Here is a 15,611-nt window from a genome sequence, read left to right as displayed (position 1 = left end):
ACTTCCATATATGTTTTGATCATCGTTCTGAATACGATCCGGGCATCTTTTTTCCACTATTTCTTTTTATTTAAAATGTTGTTGTTTTTATGAAACTTGCCCACATAAAAAAGAAAAAAGAATACATGAAGCTAGAATAAAACGTGTTTTTTTTTTTTGTTCTGTTTTTAAAGCAGAGCATGTTCTTGTGTATATATATTACATTTTCTGATATTAATACAACAAAATATTCAGGGGGCCATGAAAGTTTGTAAAAATGATCAGAAATGCTGGTGGCGGGGAAAGAGTTAATAGCATACACAGACCTGAACAGTCAGGGTTCAATGTCAGTTTTTAAAGGGATAGTTCACCCAAAAAATGAAAATTTACTCGCACTCATGTCATTCCAACTGAGACTTTTGTTCTATGTGTGGAACACCGAAGAGGATAATTTGAAGTGTTTTTAAAGCAACACTAAATAACTTTTCCTCTGCGGTCGCCCTACAGGTTGGAAGCGGAATTGCCAATTACCACTGTCGTAAATAATTTAGCCTGTCGCAGACTACTGTCGCACGCACGCTCGCTGTTTATCCAGCACCGGCTTTGGAATGAACGATGTCCACAGACAAGGTAGAGTATGTTGCATGATTTCATGAAAGTATACGTATTGCGACATCAGAAACGAAGAAAAGCAAAATAATGACTATTGTAAGGCTTGACGTAAAGCAAGTCAAATTTGTAGTTTTCTTATGTCTCATTAGAACTACAGAGACCATTGAAACACCATTAGAACTATCTGGCAATCTTACATAGTGTGGTTATAGCAGATAAAGAACCGCAAAACGGAGGCATAAGTGTCTTTCACTCTGTTACGACTTGATGAACCACTGAAAACAATTTTGGAAACATTATTTTAAGGTAAAAAATCTTCCTTAGTGTTGCTTTAACTCTTTTCAAGCTTTTGGTCCGTATAATGAAAGTCATGGGTTTCAAAACAACACTGTGCCCTGCTGACTTTCATTGAATGAACAAAAAGCACAAAACATTTTTCAAAATGTTGTATCTTGTTCCACAGAAGGGTTGTTAATGAGAGTGACAGTTTGTGATATCTTTCAACAAGACACTCCCCTCATGTAATCCTCATAAAATCAGCTTGGCTGATCCTGTGTTTTAACACACCATCTAGTCAGATGGTTTGAAGACCCCAGTCAAAAACCACTCTCGCTGTCCTTCCGGTCACCCTCTGGCTCGCTGGCCACTGTGCTTCTAGCTCTCACGTTCCCTTTCAGTGCTGTTGGGGAAATTGCAGGTCTTATCAATTCAGAGCCTGAAGTTAAAAACATCTCTCAAAATGCCAGCTTCTGAGTCAACCAACCTGGAAAGATTTGGAGTGTATTTAAATTAGTATAAAAGCATGTTCCCCTTGTCTTCTTGCATCGAACACAACCCACCCCCATATAAAAGCCTCTTATGGTACCTCCATAAAGAAGAGGGGGTTGGGGGCAGATGGGAAAGAACTGGATTAAGGGGAATGTGACACACACTCTTAGCATTACATGGTTGTATGTGCATACATTCGGTGAGGATTTTAAAACGACAATCTAATCTACGTCTACAATCTAATCTTTATTCTACAGTGTGTTTGGTGTTTGTTGAGTTCCAGCCGTTAATTGTGTCTTAAAAGGGCAGTTTTTCTAGGCCTCTTTTTACTCATCTTATACTCTGTCCTTTTTGGAGAGGTTAATAATATCTCTTTCTCTCTCTGTGCAGTGTGTGATGGATTGCTGTCTGCTTGTGCAATTGGAAAGAAAGAGTTGGGTGGATGTTTGTGCCAGTAAGCACTGGGTGCCCCAAAATGGCCCTTTATACTGGCACAAAGAGAGCCTAAAGAACCAAAGCAAACACTCAAAGAGCCGCTTGTGTTATGGTGTGGCCCTCTTACAAGATTCAAAAACATTAATCGGATTGTTTTCCTTTGCGCTAATGTAGGCCTACCACTATTAAAAATCTAGCCGATAATTATTTTCATGTTGTGGTCAATAAAAGATGCTGATATTTAAATCCAATACTGCTTTGTAAACTAAAATCAATGAATTTAGGTATCAGAATACAATGCACAGTATGAAAAATGGATATTCATTTAGAAATTTGCTGCACTGTTATTAAATTAGTGTTTTTAAATATTACATATCTTACTTAATATAAATGTAAAAATCTGATAAATGAGCTCAAACAATTAAATCGACTAGTTGCGAATCACTAATATTTGCAGATAACAGTGTTTCTGATTTATTGTGCACCCCTAGTTATTGAAAATGTACGTGTTTGTGAGTAAGCAATAGTGAAGTAGCTATATCTAAAAATGGTCAAATTGAATGTTCAAGTCAAAGAATCTGAAGTCATATGTCAGCCAGAAAATACTTTTTTTTTAAAGTATAGTGTGTTCACTGAAAATTTCAAAAAGAAAAGTGCACTTTAAATGGAACTGCCTTGCGTTCAGATTCAGGTCTCTTAATTAGGTGTGTGTGTTTTATACATTTCATGCTGTGTCATTATAAGTATCAAGCCCCGGAGTAATAAAATTGAACCCCATAAACACATGCACAAAGTGGCCGAAAGCCCAATTATTGGCTTTGAAACCACAGCAGTCTATCGTGAATGAAATGTCTGCTTTTAGCTTCACCTCCTGGAATTGCTTGCTGAATCTAAGGCAACTGCAGGGGAAGTGTTGTCATCACTGAACTAGACAGAGAATGAGACTCCAGAGGCCTCCAAAGGGCTGAATGACTGACAAAAGCCACATTATCAGACATCTAAGGGGGGTGAAGAGCCTCCATGTCTCTTTACCATTCCGTTTCAGCTAAAATACTCTCATCCAGTCAGTCAGCCAAAGGGTGAGAGAAAAGAGATTGTCACAGATGAATTTGAGTTGACAGATGTGAAATACTAGTTTTTATATCTGTTTGAGGCTAAACGTGTACGAGGGACAAAGTGAAATAGAGCAAAAGGATGTTTGAGATGCTGGAAGAGACGCATACACAGGGGACAACAAATTTCTTGACTTATTAGAAAAATATTGGAGACAGCAGTCATTTAATTTCGTGATATTTGATTTGATTTACATCTGAATCTCCAGCACTTTACAGGCATGGGACACTGACTTTATTTTATTCTATTTCTATCAAAGAATCCTGAAGAAAAAGTATCATGGTTTTGACAAAAATATTAAGCAGCAAAACAGTTTTCAACATTGATAATAATAAATGTTTCTTAAGCATTCAGAAATACTCATTTTAAAGTATATTCAAATAGCCATATAATTCTGTATACTTCTGTTAAAACAAACATGGTTATTAACTAATTAAATTACCAAATATCTGTCAATTCATCAACCTGGCCAGTATATTGAGTGATAACTATGGAAAGGTAAGAAATCTTGCATTTTGCTGCTTATTTTTTGCTGAAAGCCATACTCCAAGACGGGAAGAGACCATCTTACTGACACTCAACAACAATTTGCTATTTACATGAACGATCAGGATTTTTTTGTGAAGACAGTCTGTGGTCTGTGCACTCTGAGACTCAAACCTGATTGTTCATGACACCAAATGATGTCTGAGGAGTCTCGTTTTCTTCTCTTCCTATAGTGATTCAAAACCCTGAGTCGGGAGCAAACATTTCAAGATGAATAAGAACATGTCTTGATTTGTTGTGGTGGTTTGACATCTTAACAGGTCATTCTCCTCCCTGGCAAAACGGGTAAATCAGATTTTAAATCCATAATCCAGATGACAATGTTGTTGTCGTCTCCCTTGTTTACGTAACTCTGGGAACTTTTTTTCTCATATTATCGACTGTAACGTAAAAAGACTAAGATTGGTGACGAACAAGCTAGATCTTTAGGATTTAAACTTATATATGCTGACTGGCTGGACATAACACTGAAGAGCGGAGTGTAATGTGGCAGTTTAAGGGTTTATGGAAGCGCTGGGACATGATGATGTTAGTTAATCATCAGTCTGTAGGAGTAACGCAAGTTGCATGACAGCTAATGCAGAAGTTTTTAGTGTGTGCTTCTTTCTCTTCTGCTTCCTCTCATTCTTTCTCTTGAATTTTCAAGGTCTAGAGAGATTTTGGGTACTCTGTAAAAGATCGCCATGACCCGTCTGATCTAAAGTCATTCTGAAAACACTGCGGATCCAGCTTCACATCAGCCACGGCAAAGCGACCAACCACCGTCAGAATATCTGTCCGTAAAATATACAGACTATTTCATAGACATAATAGACCAAAGCAGACTTAACAGTGTTGATTGTGATTATCTATAACTTGCTACTTGTTGCCTCAAACCAAACATGAGGCTGAGAGTATGACGTAATTGCAAGGGATCATGGTTAAATTTTCCCTTCTTGCTTGAATATTTATTTATAATTTGTACAAATGTGTTTATGATGGGGTTTGTCTTGTATCTGCTAAACGAATAGATGTAAATATTGAAACAAAGGCCATGTTGTATATGTTATTTAGGCCTTTTTTGATCAACTTTGTTTACTTTCTCACCTGTACCCCAGACAACACTTCTGTTTGACTTCATTTCCTGTCTTTGTCTGGCTTTTTGTTCCTCACAGCGGTATTATTTCCTCTATGTCTGTGCCTGTCTCAGTGTTGTTGTTGTTGTTAAGTAGATGACTTTTGATTTACCTAAAGAATGTCAATGACGTCTCTGAAGCGCTCTTATGAACGTAGCACTGAAGGATAGTTGAATTGGCATTTTAAAATCATGGAAATCCAGCCTACAAAATTCCCTGAGGCTAACCTGTATATGTAAGTGTCTGATTGGAGGTTTCTGTGACCGGTTTAATGCTGGATTAGCTCTGCACAGCAAAATCTATATGTTTGCACGTAGGGATGATTGTATGTGGGTCACCTTTATGGAAGGAGAAAGTGCATAAAATATAGAAGCAGAGAGGAAGAGAGCTCTTGAAATGTTGAGTGTTGAATTGGTGGACAAGTGTTGAGTTCTTCTAATCACAATGACAGACTTGGTAATACTCACACCTCTGCAGAAGTGATAACACATGAACACATTCTTTTGTACAGTACTCTTGTGCAGATTGCCGGTCACGCTTTAACCTTGCCCTTTTTCTTATCGTGTTATTTAAAGCAGGAGAGGTTTGATTAAAGCGTAAGCATTTAGAGTGTCTTAATTTTTAATTAACCTGATTCACCCTCTCATTCATATCTGTAATCTCCATAGTGACCATTTCTGCATGAGCATGCAAGAGAGATTTATTTAAATACTTTATTTAAATAGTGCATCTAAAAATTTTTTACTCCCCCTCATGTCAATCAAAACCTGTTTGACTTTTTGTTCTGTGAAACACAATAGATTATATTTTTTGTTTTGTCCATAAAATGATAAAATCTAATTGCAATTTGACATCACAACTTTTAAGCTCCAGGTTTGCTGTGCTTGTTTATAGGGCTGCCCAATTTGCCCCAAAATGTTATGATTATATATTAACATGACTATAGTATTATTATTATTATAAATACTGCGAACTGAGTTGCTGTCGTCTTGATGAGGAACGATTTGACGTGTTATTAAAGCTGCGAAAATGGCTGCCGAGTCAACAACAGAGTTGCCTAAAGGGAACTTTGGTTGTACTTTAGAGAATTGTAAACACCAGTCTCTCTCAGGCTCAGCCACACACCGTAATCACTATATGCATTATTCAGGGAGTGGGGTTGTGAGTGGGTGTGATGTATTGGGCACGAGAGTCGACGTGACCGTGTGCAAATTATCAGCAGAAGACTTATGGCATAGAGCTTGACTAGGCACACATGGCACTCACAAAATTGTTATTTGTTCAAAGCCCTGCATGGCAACTGCCCAGCCAATGAAATGTCAAAACTGCTGACTCAAGGCAGGTCAAGCTTTGACTGTTTTTAAACAGGTTTCCCCAAACACTTCCCTCATCCGCCATTGGTTGAAAAAAATATATCCCCGCCCCAAACTCACGCTATTGGTTCAGCCACTGTTGCTATGTCAGACTGACTAGGGTGCTCAAACAAACAGAGCAATGTTGTCACTTTTCAGAGTGCATCGACCTACACATGGTGTACTTGTAGATATTATAATAAAATTTATCAAGCCTTTACACTGACAGTGATGTGTAGACCACAAGAAAGTCATCCAACAAAGTTTAGCGGAGTTAAATTCGTTAAGAATATAAAATTGGCAACTACCAGTGGGAGTTTGGTCAGTGAAGTTCATGTGATTGGCCACCTGACACTGCAGTCGGGTGAAACGTCCAAACTGAAACGTCCTAAAGCAACCTACAGCACAGTAACTTGGTGACCTCTAGTGATTTAATCACTGTCAGTGTGAATGGAGCTTCAAACTTACACCCTGACAGACTCATGAACAGGAACCATGGCGATTTGAAATCCCGGCGTTTCTCTGTGGAGCGTGTGAACTGCATCACCATTGATCTCTAGTGCTGTAACCTCTGACCTCCGTTGGAAGACCTTCAGCGTAGAAGGCCACCCTGTCATGATTTCTCTTAGTGGTTGCTTTACTCTCTCGCTCTTTTATTCTACAACAGTTAAGACCGGTGTCCTAATGAGGAAGCCTATTTAAAGAGAACGCTGCTGCTTCTATATTTAACCTACTAAGATGCTCTCTTTAAGCACCTAGTGCCTGCCTCTTTGTGGCTTTGGGTTAGAAAGCTGTGACTGACTCTTGTCTCTGATTCCTTATTTCTCTCTTCCGCCCTCTCTGTATCGCTTGCTGTCCCTCTTGCTTTAAGAAGGACCTCACTTTCTCAGCGGGGGCCGGTTTTGGCCCCAGATCCACAGGAGACATGTTCTCCTACCTTCGATCTCCACACTACCTGGTGAGTGTCCGAGCACTGAAGGGGGGAAATGAGAATGCTGTGATATTCAGGAAGACGTTTAATGTAGGTTGGGTTACTCATTTAAGGGTGTGGCTTCTTATGTATGATAAATGTTATCCATGGATAATTGTTATCCATGGATAATTGTTATCCGTATGTAAATTTGTGACATATTTTGAAATTGAATTAAAAAAGTTAATCAAATAATATTTTTAAAAATGTAATATATGATGGATTTATTGTTATTATTATTATTATTATTAATAATAATGATATGCACTATAATTTAAAAGTTTAATGCTTTTATTCAACAAGGATGCATTATATTGATCAAAAGTGAAAGCAAAGAGATTCATTACAAAACATTTCTATTTCAAATAAATGCTGTTCTTCAAATAATCCTGGAAAAATGTATCACTGTTCTGCCATGCCACTGCTTTCAACATTGATAATAAGAAATATTTATTGAGCAGCAAATCAGCATATCGGAATGATTTCTAAAGGATCATGTGACATTGAAGACTGGAGTAATGATGCCGACAATTCAGCTTTGCCATCACAGGAATAAATTAGGTTTTAAAATATATTAAAACAAAAAGCTATTTTGAATTATATTCATATTTCACAGTATTACTGGTTTTACTGTATTTTTATCATGTATGTATATGTGTGGTATGATTATTATTTTAATTTGTTGCAGTGTTCTGTAGTAACACAAGGAATTCGCTGTCATGCGGTCTAACGACTGGAATACTCTATACTTTTGTGGTGAAATCCCACACATAACTTGACCTACAAGAAATGGACAGTGTGTAGGAGAGAGGGATGATGTCAGTTGTTTTTTTGAACGGAGAGCAGCACTGAGGCTTCCTTAGCAGAGAGGCAAGTACAGGTTGCGTCATTGCGGCCATTGACGTCTTTTTGCTGATTAACCCATGTCATTCAGGCAAGTGTCTTCAACACTTAAGCTTTGTTCCGCCAGTACGGTGGCTTTGTGGTCATCGCGATAAAGACACATTGTTCTGTGTCTATTTCTGCAGCTAAAGGTCTTGTCCAGGGCAGGCATGGGTGTCCTGCACGACTAACATATGTCCTCATATTGCTGTGTTGACCGTTGGGAATGTCTTTCTCCTATAGTTTTGCATAATTGAAATTCCTTTCCCACAATCCCTCAAACATGCTCTGCCATAGAGAAAAGTTGTTTGGTCGTTTCCAATGCAGAGCTTCATATTTCCAGACTATTTCAGAAGTCTTTCTGAAATCACAGTTCTTTGCTCATTCATGCCTCTGTGCTGAGAAAGTGACACTTTTTGAAAATCCTTTTGGCTGTGTCTGTCACTCCTGAATCGCCTCTCTCTGTCTATTCATCTTTCTGTTCCTCTTTGTTGAGTCATTGTGAGTTGTTCTGAGGGCAGCTCTGCCTGAATAGCTATTGTGCTCTCTGTACCAAGAGCCGTCATCTCCTTTAGTCCATGTGGCAGACGTTCGACGAGAGTCTGAGGCGTTTCGTTAACCCTGCTGTGCTTGTGTGTACAGGGGTGACGGACCAACACCGGGAACAACACTTGAGTAAATCAGCCATAGTGATCCAGCACAGCAAGTGCACCGCAATGACTCTGCACCTTTGTTAACAAGCCATGTGCTTCATTTGAGTCTACGACACACAGTTGGGATTTTTTATTGGATACATCATTACAGTGATTGCATCATTGCATCCAATGTGCATGTTGTCGGGTCGTTTGGCCGATTCTGATTTGATCCACCTTGACAAGATTATCTGTTTCAGTATCAGTTCAGATAAACCCACTCTGTCTGAATTATCAGTCTGTGATTAAGTGAGTAAGAGAGAAAGAGGAAAGTATCTATCTAGAAGGCATTTCCTTTATGCTGAGATACGATCAAAAGACATTATGTGGTGTTGCTTAATATATTTCCTGTTATGCATGATGAACTGAAATATTGGCCATTCTCTCTAAATAAGCAAAACTTTATTTATAAAGCACCTTTTAAAGTGCTTCACTGAAGATTAAAACTAAAGCAATTAAATTGTTGAATTATTGAAAATAAATGCATATCCGAAGTGGTAATACGTACTTCAGTTTGAGACAACGGTGAATAAAAAGGCTGATATATAATCCGGCCATGTTTTTAGGTACAAGTGAGTGTAAAGGGCTGGTCACAGCCAGACGAATGTTAATGTCTGTTTAGGCCCACATGAGCATTCGCATTCCATTAATGCAACCTTTTTATTTATTTATTTTTACAGAGAGGTGTTCATCGCATTGCGAAGAAAACCAATAAGATTCAAACTTTTGGTCACATGCCTAGAGCTGCTACTGTTCCATAAAACTACGAATTAGTGGCACATACAAATTAATATTCTTGTGTTTGGTGGTGTTTGATAATCCACAGTGAATTCAAAAATCTGAAAGTCAGTTTGAAACATGTTTTACTTGCTTTCTTCTATAACAAGCAAGTTGGAAAGAAAGTTGGGCAGCGCTTTGTGTACTATAGTAGCCGGGGTAACCGCTGTATTTCTGCTTTTCAATAAGTGCCGCCTGTTGTCAGAGATTGAATTTGCATGTTCATTCAGCCCACCTGCTGTTTTTTACACATTGGTCTCAAGTGTTTCATTGTCATATTGCTGAGGTAGTTTGGTGCAACACGGTGAAGACATTTAAAAATGGAGGATCCTGCGATCAGTTCTGGCAGCCAATGAGCCAAAAGATTTAAGTGATTCTTCAGTCTAGTATGAGTAAGCACAACAGTCTTGTTGCTGCATTCTGAACTCTTTGTAAGTGTTTGATAAAGGTCTTTGGTAAGTTAACCAAAATACAATTGCAGTCTCGATGTAACAAATAAATGGGTTTTGGTGAGTTTCTCACTGCCTGTATAGGGAAGTGAGAGAAAAACACAGCAGAGAATCTCAGGTCACCAGCAAGTCTGGTTAAAACAAAACTATATGATTATGATTATAAACCGTTACCTTAGTACCTTTTAAAATGTGTTTTAAATCATTTAGATTAGATGTTGTGTTTTGATTAGATCTTTTGTTTGGATGAGTAAGCACTGACTTCAAATCAAGTCCATTGTGTAATCTGGAGTAAAGCCACACTGGGTAAACATTGTTTTGGTATATCAGAGTATAGATCTCTATACTTGTGTTCTAGTGTAGTTGTTGTTGGGATGTTATAAGTGTGTTTGTCCTGCTTTTTAGTTTATTGAAACTAATTAAATGATCTTATAACAAATTATGTAAAGGCTCTTAGCTCTGGTATTAAATCAAACTGTTAGCATTCAGCATATCAGTGTTAATTGCTACTGTATTTTGGAGTAAAATAAAATCCATATTGCTCTTGAACGGAAATAATCATACAAAATTATGGCAAAGTGCTCATATTGCGAGTTTCCTCGTAAACATGCTGCGTCCAAAATTACACGGAGTTGGTACTTATTTTGAATAAGTATACTTCCACTAAATAAGTAGCCTATGGTTTATATATGAGTGTATGTATAAATGTAACCTAGACGTACTTACATTCGCCATGTTGTCATTATCATGTGACCTGCAGGCTGCAGCGTCAGTTGCGTCACTTCACTGCCATTCACAAGTCCTGTCCCGTGGCCTCATGGGATAGTAAAGTGTTCATCGTATGAAAAATTACATCGCACTTTAAAATTATATTTCAATAGTTATGCTAGTAGTTTTTGATGTCATAGCCTTTTTATTAAGGTTACATGGGTCAAAAACATTTACCAGACCTATTTAATTTATTTATTACTTTGTTGTGTTGGGAGCCAGTTAAAATTTTGGCATGGCAAGTTAACCCAGCTGGGCCAGTAGAAAAATCATCAGCTTTGAGCCCTGGACCCTGGAGTTATTGATTAGCATGGTTGTAATGCTCCATGCACCATATATTGTGACAAAAATTTCCATTTCCTTGCTACTTTTTGAACAAATAGATTGTTAATTGAAAATAACAAAATAAAACAATAGTCTTTCTAGTTACTTTCCAATTCTGGCGGTCAATGCATACCCCAATAGATGAATCAAGAGTAGGAAGAGTTTATCCCCGAAGGTCAGCCCAAGATTTTACAGGTCAGGATTAGTGGTTTCCCCCCAGCTCAGTCTGCTTTCCTGTAGATACTGGAACTTGTAGGAAATGCATTATGTCGACAAAAATACAAACAGTGGAAAAGTTATACGTGTGTTGTAGAGCGTGTCAGTTCAATTAAGTATTTTCAGTAGTGCAGTTTTTTAAGCCAATGCATTCGTCAGCACATAAAGGGAACACAAAGAGAGAAAGACAGAGAGAGAGAGGGATAAGGGGGATGGGAGAGAGAGAGAGAGATAAAGGAAGAATCATCAATCCACCCCTTCTGTCCAGGAGCATCCTCACCACAACTCACTGGTTTAAGCTAATTTAGGTGACAACCATCCCCATATTTTGAACTCCCCGTCCCTTTTTTCTCTCTTTTATTATGTGGAGTCATCTTATAGCTATAATAATGATTATTTTTAATTTTTAAAACTATTTGTGAAATAGTTTTATGTTCAGTAATGGGCAATATGTAATTATATGGAAAACTATGGAAAACATGGATTGGTAACAATGAAGACCAGCGTTAGATTTGCTATGTGAGTTGTGTGTGTGTGTGTGTGTAGTGTACAGACTGTAGGTTGAAGATATGGGGCATTTGCTCACAAGCAGTGGTTTTAGCACAGAGAACAGAGTGTTGCTCACCAGGAGTCCTCTCTAACATTTCTGAATAATTAATAGGGGTTTTTGGGGAGATGAAGGGAACCAATGAGAACACAGGAATTTGCATGGTTGCGGGACGCACCGTCTGCTGTAGTGGATTTGGGACTACCATCAAAGCACACCGCCTGCAGGTTTCACCATACACACACGCACACACTTCTATGCAGTCACAGAAAAACATATTAACCACATTAAAACCACGTTCACATTTCACTGATTGCGGCGGATGCATATTTACACATGTGGTTCACCCAAAAATAAAAAAAACTATGTCATCATGTAATCTTTTTTTTAAATAATATTTCATGGGTTTCGGTAAAAATCTGTGCCCTAGAGATTGATTGATTAACTTTGAAAGAAAGAAAGAAAGAAAGAAAGAAAGAAAGAAAGAAAGAAAGAAAGAAAGAAAGAAAGAAAGAAAGAAAGAAAGAGAGAAAGAGAGAAAGAAAGAAAGAAAGAGAAAAAGAAAGAACAACATTGTATCCTATTGACTTTCATTTTATGGACCAAAAAAAACATCTGTATCGCTCTATAATGTAGGCCTATATATTATACATACATGTTCATATGGATGGATTGATGGATGTGCTTCTTATAGGCTGTGCATGACTAAAGTAAAGCAAGAAATACTTTTCCTCTTTAATTCCAATGTTTTTTTTTTCTTGTTGCATTTGTACCCTTTCAACATCTGTTGCAGTGCTTCAGAGAGAATAGTGTACAGCTGTTCTTCATGCTGCTCTGACTGAGATTTCATATTCTCATTGAGTCTTACAGAAGCCGTCAGCATTAGCGATGAGCACAGGGTGGTCTGTTGGTGTGTGTGCATGTGTGTTATCACGCAGCATTGTGCCGCAGACCTAAAGGTTAATTGGTTGTCTCTCTGTCAGAGTTTGAGCATCGCTGAACTCACTGAGGTGTGAAACAGAGCTAAAATTCCCCATAAAGTTTGCTGTCGACTAAATCCGCCTTCCTGGAGCCTCACTTATTGATTGGAGTGTGGTTGTGTCCTTCGTGACACACTTGCAGTTGATACTGTGGTCTCATACGGTTGATATAGACCTCATTCAGTTGAGCACACACACATCCATGTGGCTCCAGGGGCTCTGGGGGAGGTGACTGGGTGTCTGTGCATATGTCACAGATGTGCTAATGTGTGGCTGAGCGGATGCGTCCTGACTGCGGGCAGTCAGATGGAAATGTAGGTTATACTGGTCATTCATATTTAGTCCAGGAGGAAGAGAACGAGATGGGCCTTTCTTTGTGTAAGGGGGAGTTTGTGATGGAGGAAAAAGGACTGTGCCCTCTAAAAACAAAGGGAGCGATAAGATAAATGGAGATTATTGTTATTATTACTCATTCTTTTCAGTGTCATGAAGGCTGCAAGTATGAAGCTGAAGCATTAATTTAACTGAGCTTAAACAACCTGATAGCATGAGAAAATGGTTTGGTGATTTTGAATATTATGGCAGTTTGTAACGGTTTTACATTTGGGCAAATTTGTATAAATTCATATGATTTGAGGTTTTTAGTTATTTTATTTTTTATTTTTTTTAATAAAAAAATAAATAAAAAGCAAGCATGAAGGTATACGCCTAACCCCACACCTAAATAACCACCAGCAAGGTGCAAATGTATGAAAAGTGCGAATCTGTATGAGTATATGTATGTATATTTTGTAATAGCAATTGTTATGAACGTGATAGGTCTGCATTAGTTCACTGAAGAGGTAATCAGCCAATCACAGTCACTGCCTTCTCTCATGTGGCTTTTAGCCTGTATTTTGAGTAGAAAACGCCCCTGTCCCAGACACTAGCACATCCATAAAGAAACAAGTTTTCAATGGTCTCTTCACTTCTCTTTCTTACCTTACACATTCATTCTGTTATGTAAACATCTTAGAGTATGTCCCAGCTTAGCACACAAAGGTCTTTAAGTAAATGCGTGCATGGAGTGAATAACCTTAATGGAACCTCTGTGAAATGATTAGTCAGTAATGGGATTTTGCAGTCAAATGTTGTTCTATAATGATCTCTGAACTTTATAAATCGACATTGTCTCAGAGGATAATGCACAGTCACCATTAATCAAAGTACTTTACAAGACCAAGAGACCCTATAGAAATGCATATTGGGGACCTTACTTTTGCCCTGTTTCTTTTTTCATTCTCAAACACACTACACACACACTGGTGAGGTGCTTAGGAAGGAAAGGAATGCAGGTTACCATGTTTGCACATCCTTATTTGGCACACGGTTTAAAGGTCTAATGTGGACCCCTAGTGGCCAATCACAAGAAGAGAACAGCAGAGGATCTGATAAAGTGTAAAAACATTATGACCATTCATCATAGGTGAAGCGAATATCATTGGTTATATCCTAACATTGCTACATATTATGGTCTGGGTAGCTAGATGGTAAGTAAACCATCAGTTTCTTGTAATAAATGTGTTGGATGCAAGTGAAATGAGCAGGAATACAGATCTGAGCGACTCTGACAATGAATAAATTATAGCGTAGTATAGTATCTCTAAAACGGCAAGACTTGTGGGATGCATAAGCATGATAAGAGTGGTTGGCACCATGAATGGAGGATGAAAGTTGAAAGAATATTTTCTTGCTTCAAGGAAATGTAACAAAAGCTTACAGAGTTTAGGTTACAGTGAGCGGTGCCGTTGCATCTACCTTTGTGCTGTCTGAATGAGAAGGCCGGCGTATGTGTGGAGTAGAAGCTATCGTGTGTGTGTGTGTGTGTGTGTGTGTGTGTGTGTGTGTGTGTGTGTGTGTGTGTGTGTGTGTGTGTGTGTGTGTGTGTGTGTGTGTGTGTGTGAGAGAGAGAGAGAGACTGGTAACCACAAAGGACTTCATTAGCATCCATATCTAAACATCTCTGGAACATCAGACTTCTCATAACATGAAACCAATTGGCATTCATGTGTGCTATTACTTCAGTTTGAACTCATATACATGCTTACCGACACACTTCAGTACCTGCAACCTGACTGCATTTATTAAAAGTGTCCATACTTAAATATAATTTAAGCCTATAGGGGTTTTAATCCATATACACTCACAGCTGTTACCACGTATGTGTGTGTGCTGTGTGCATTTCCTCTTGGGTGTGCTCTACAGATTTCCATGTGAAGGCATGTGGTTGAATATGGATTTGAATACGTTCGTCTTTGTTTCTGTTTGTGCACGGAACAATGTTCATGCACTGAGTGAAATGAACTTTGCTGTTTGAGCTATTTTTGGGTCAACTTTCTTATGAAATGATCCAGTAGAGGCTGGTCTCTGCAGATACAGTGTGTGCACGTGTTTGAGACAGAGACAGATATGCAAACAAGGGTTGAGGTTTTGAATGCAGATATTTAGCTGGAGAGTTTCAGTATCTCCATTAGATCGAAGAGAAAAAGACCTACAGCTCAAGAGACAAGCAGGAGTCAGAAGGTGACATTTACCAATGTATTTTTTAACGTTTGAATTCATTTCAAGTGGTTATTATATTATACAGTCGGTAAAATCAAACTTTGAATTATTTATATAATGTACAAATTATATATTTTTTTATTTAATATTGTAATGCAGTTTATTTATTTCTTCACCCTGCGTGTTTAAAAGTAGATTCAAATATAATTTTGTTTGCAGCAGCTGCCGCCTTTTAAAATTGCCGACGTTTATTTTCTTGGCTTTTTTTGTTGTTATTCTAACATTAAAAGTTTGAACTATTCTTTTTTTTATGTCATTTTTAATTAGAGTTCTGTAAGTCAGCTGGTCTCGAAAACAGAATAAACCGCAGACACTTATAAATATCTGGACATAAAATATAAATTTGAGTTGATATTACGTGAAACTCGGAAAAAAAAATATTGTGTAAAAGTTCATTTATTTCAGTAATTCGACTTAAAAGGTGAAACTAATATATTATATAGATATTTCAAGCCTTTATTTGTTATAATTTTGATGATTATGGC

General features: G+C 37.9%; 1 protein-coding gene across 8 annotated transcripts in view; it reads left to right on the top strand.

Moving 5' to 3' along the window:
- arhgap12b (Rho GTPase activating protein 12b) overlaps nt 1-15,611 on the top strand; it is a 52,940-nt gene that overhangs the window by 18,536 nt on the left and 18,793 nt on the right. For 4 of the 8 annotated variants that reach the window (XM_079595292.1, XM_079595288.1, XM_079595291.1 and 1 more), the window contains exon 3: nt 6,792-6,878. The exons of 3 other annotated variants lie outside the window; for them this stretch is intronic. In XM_079595292.1, coding sequence (XP_079451418.1) covers nt 6,792-6,878 — 87 coding nt within the window. The remainder of the gene's footprint in view (nt 1-6,791; nt 6,879-15,611) is intronic. One more of the 8 variants, XM_079595289.1, reaches the window with a different exon arrangement.

Source organism: Phoxinus phoxinus (genome assembly GCF_949152265.1).
Source record: "Phoxinus phoxinus genome assembly, chromosome: 21".
NCBI classification, from domain to species: domain Eukaryota; kingdom Metazoa; phylum Chordata; class Actinopteri; order Cypriniformes; family Leuciscidae; genus Phoxinus; species Phoxinus phoxinus.
The sequence above is the reverse complement of the archived record's forward strand: the minus strand, read 5'-3'. Positions and strand labels throughout refer to the sequence as shown.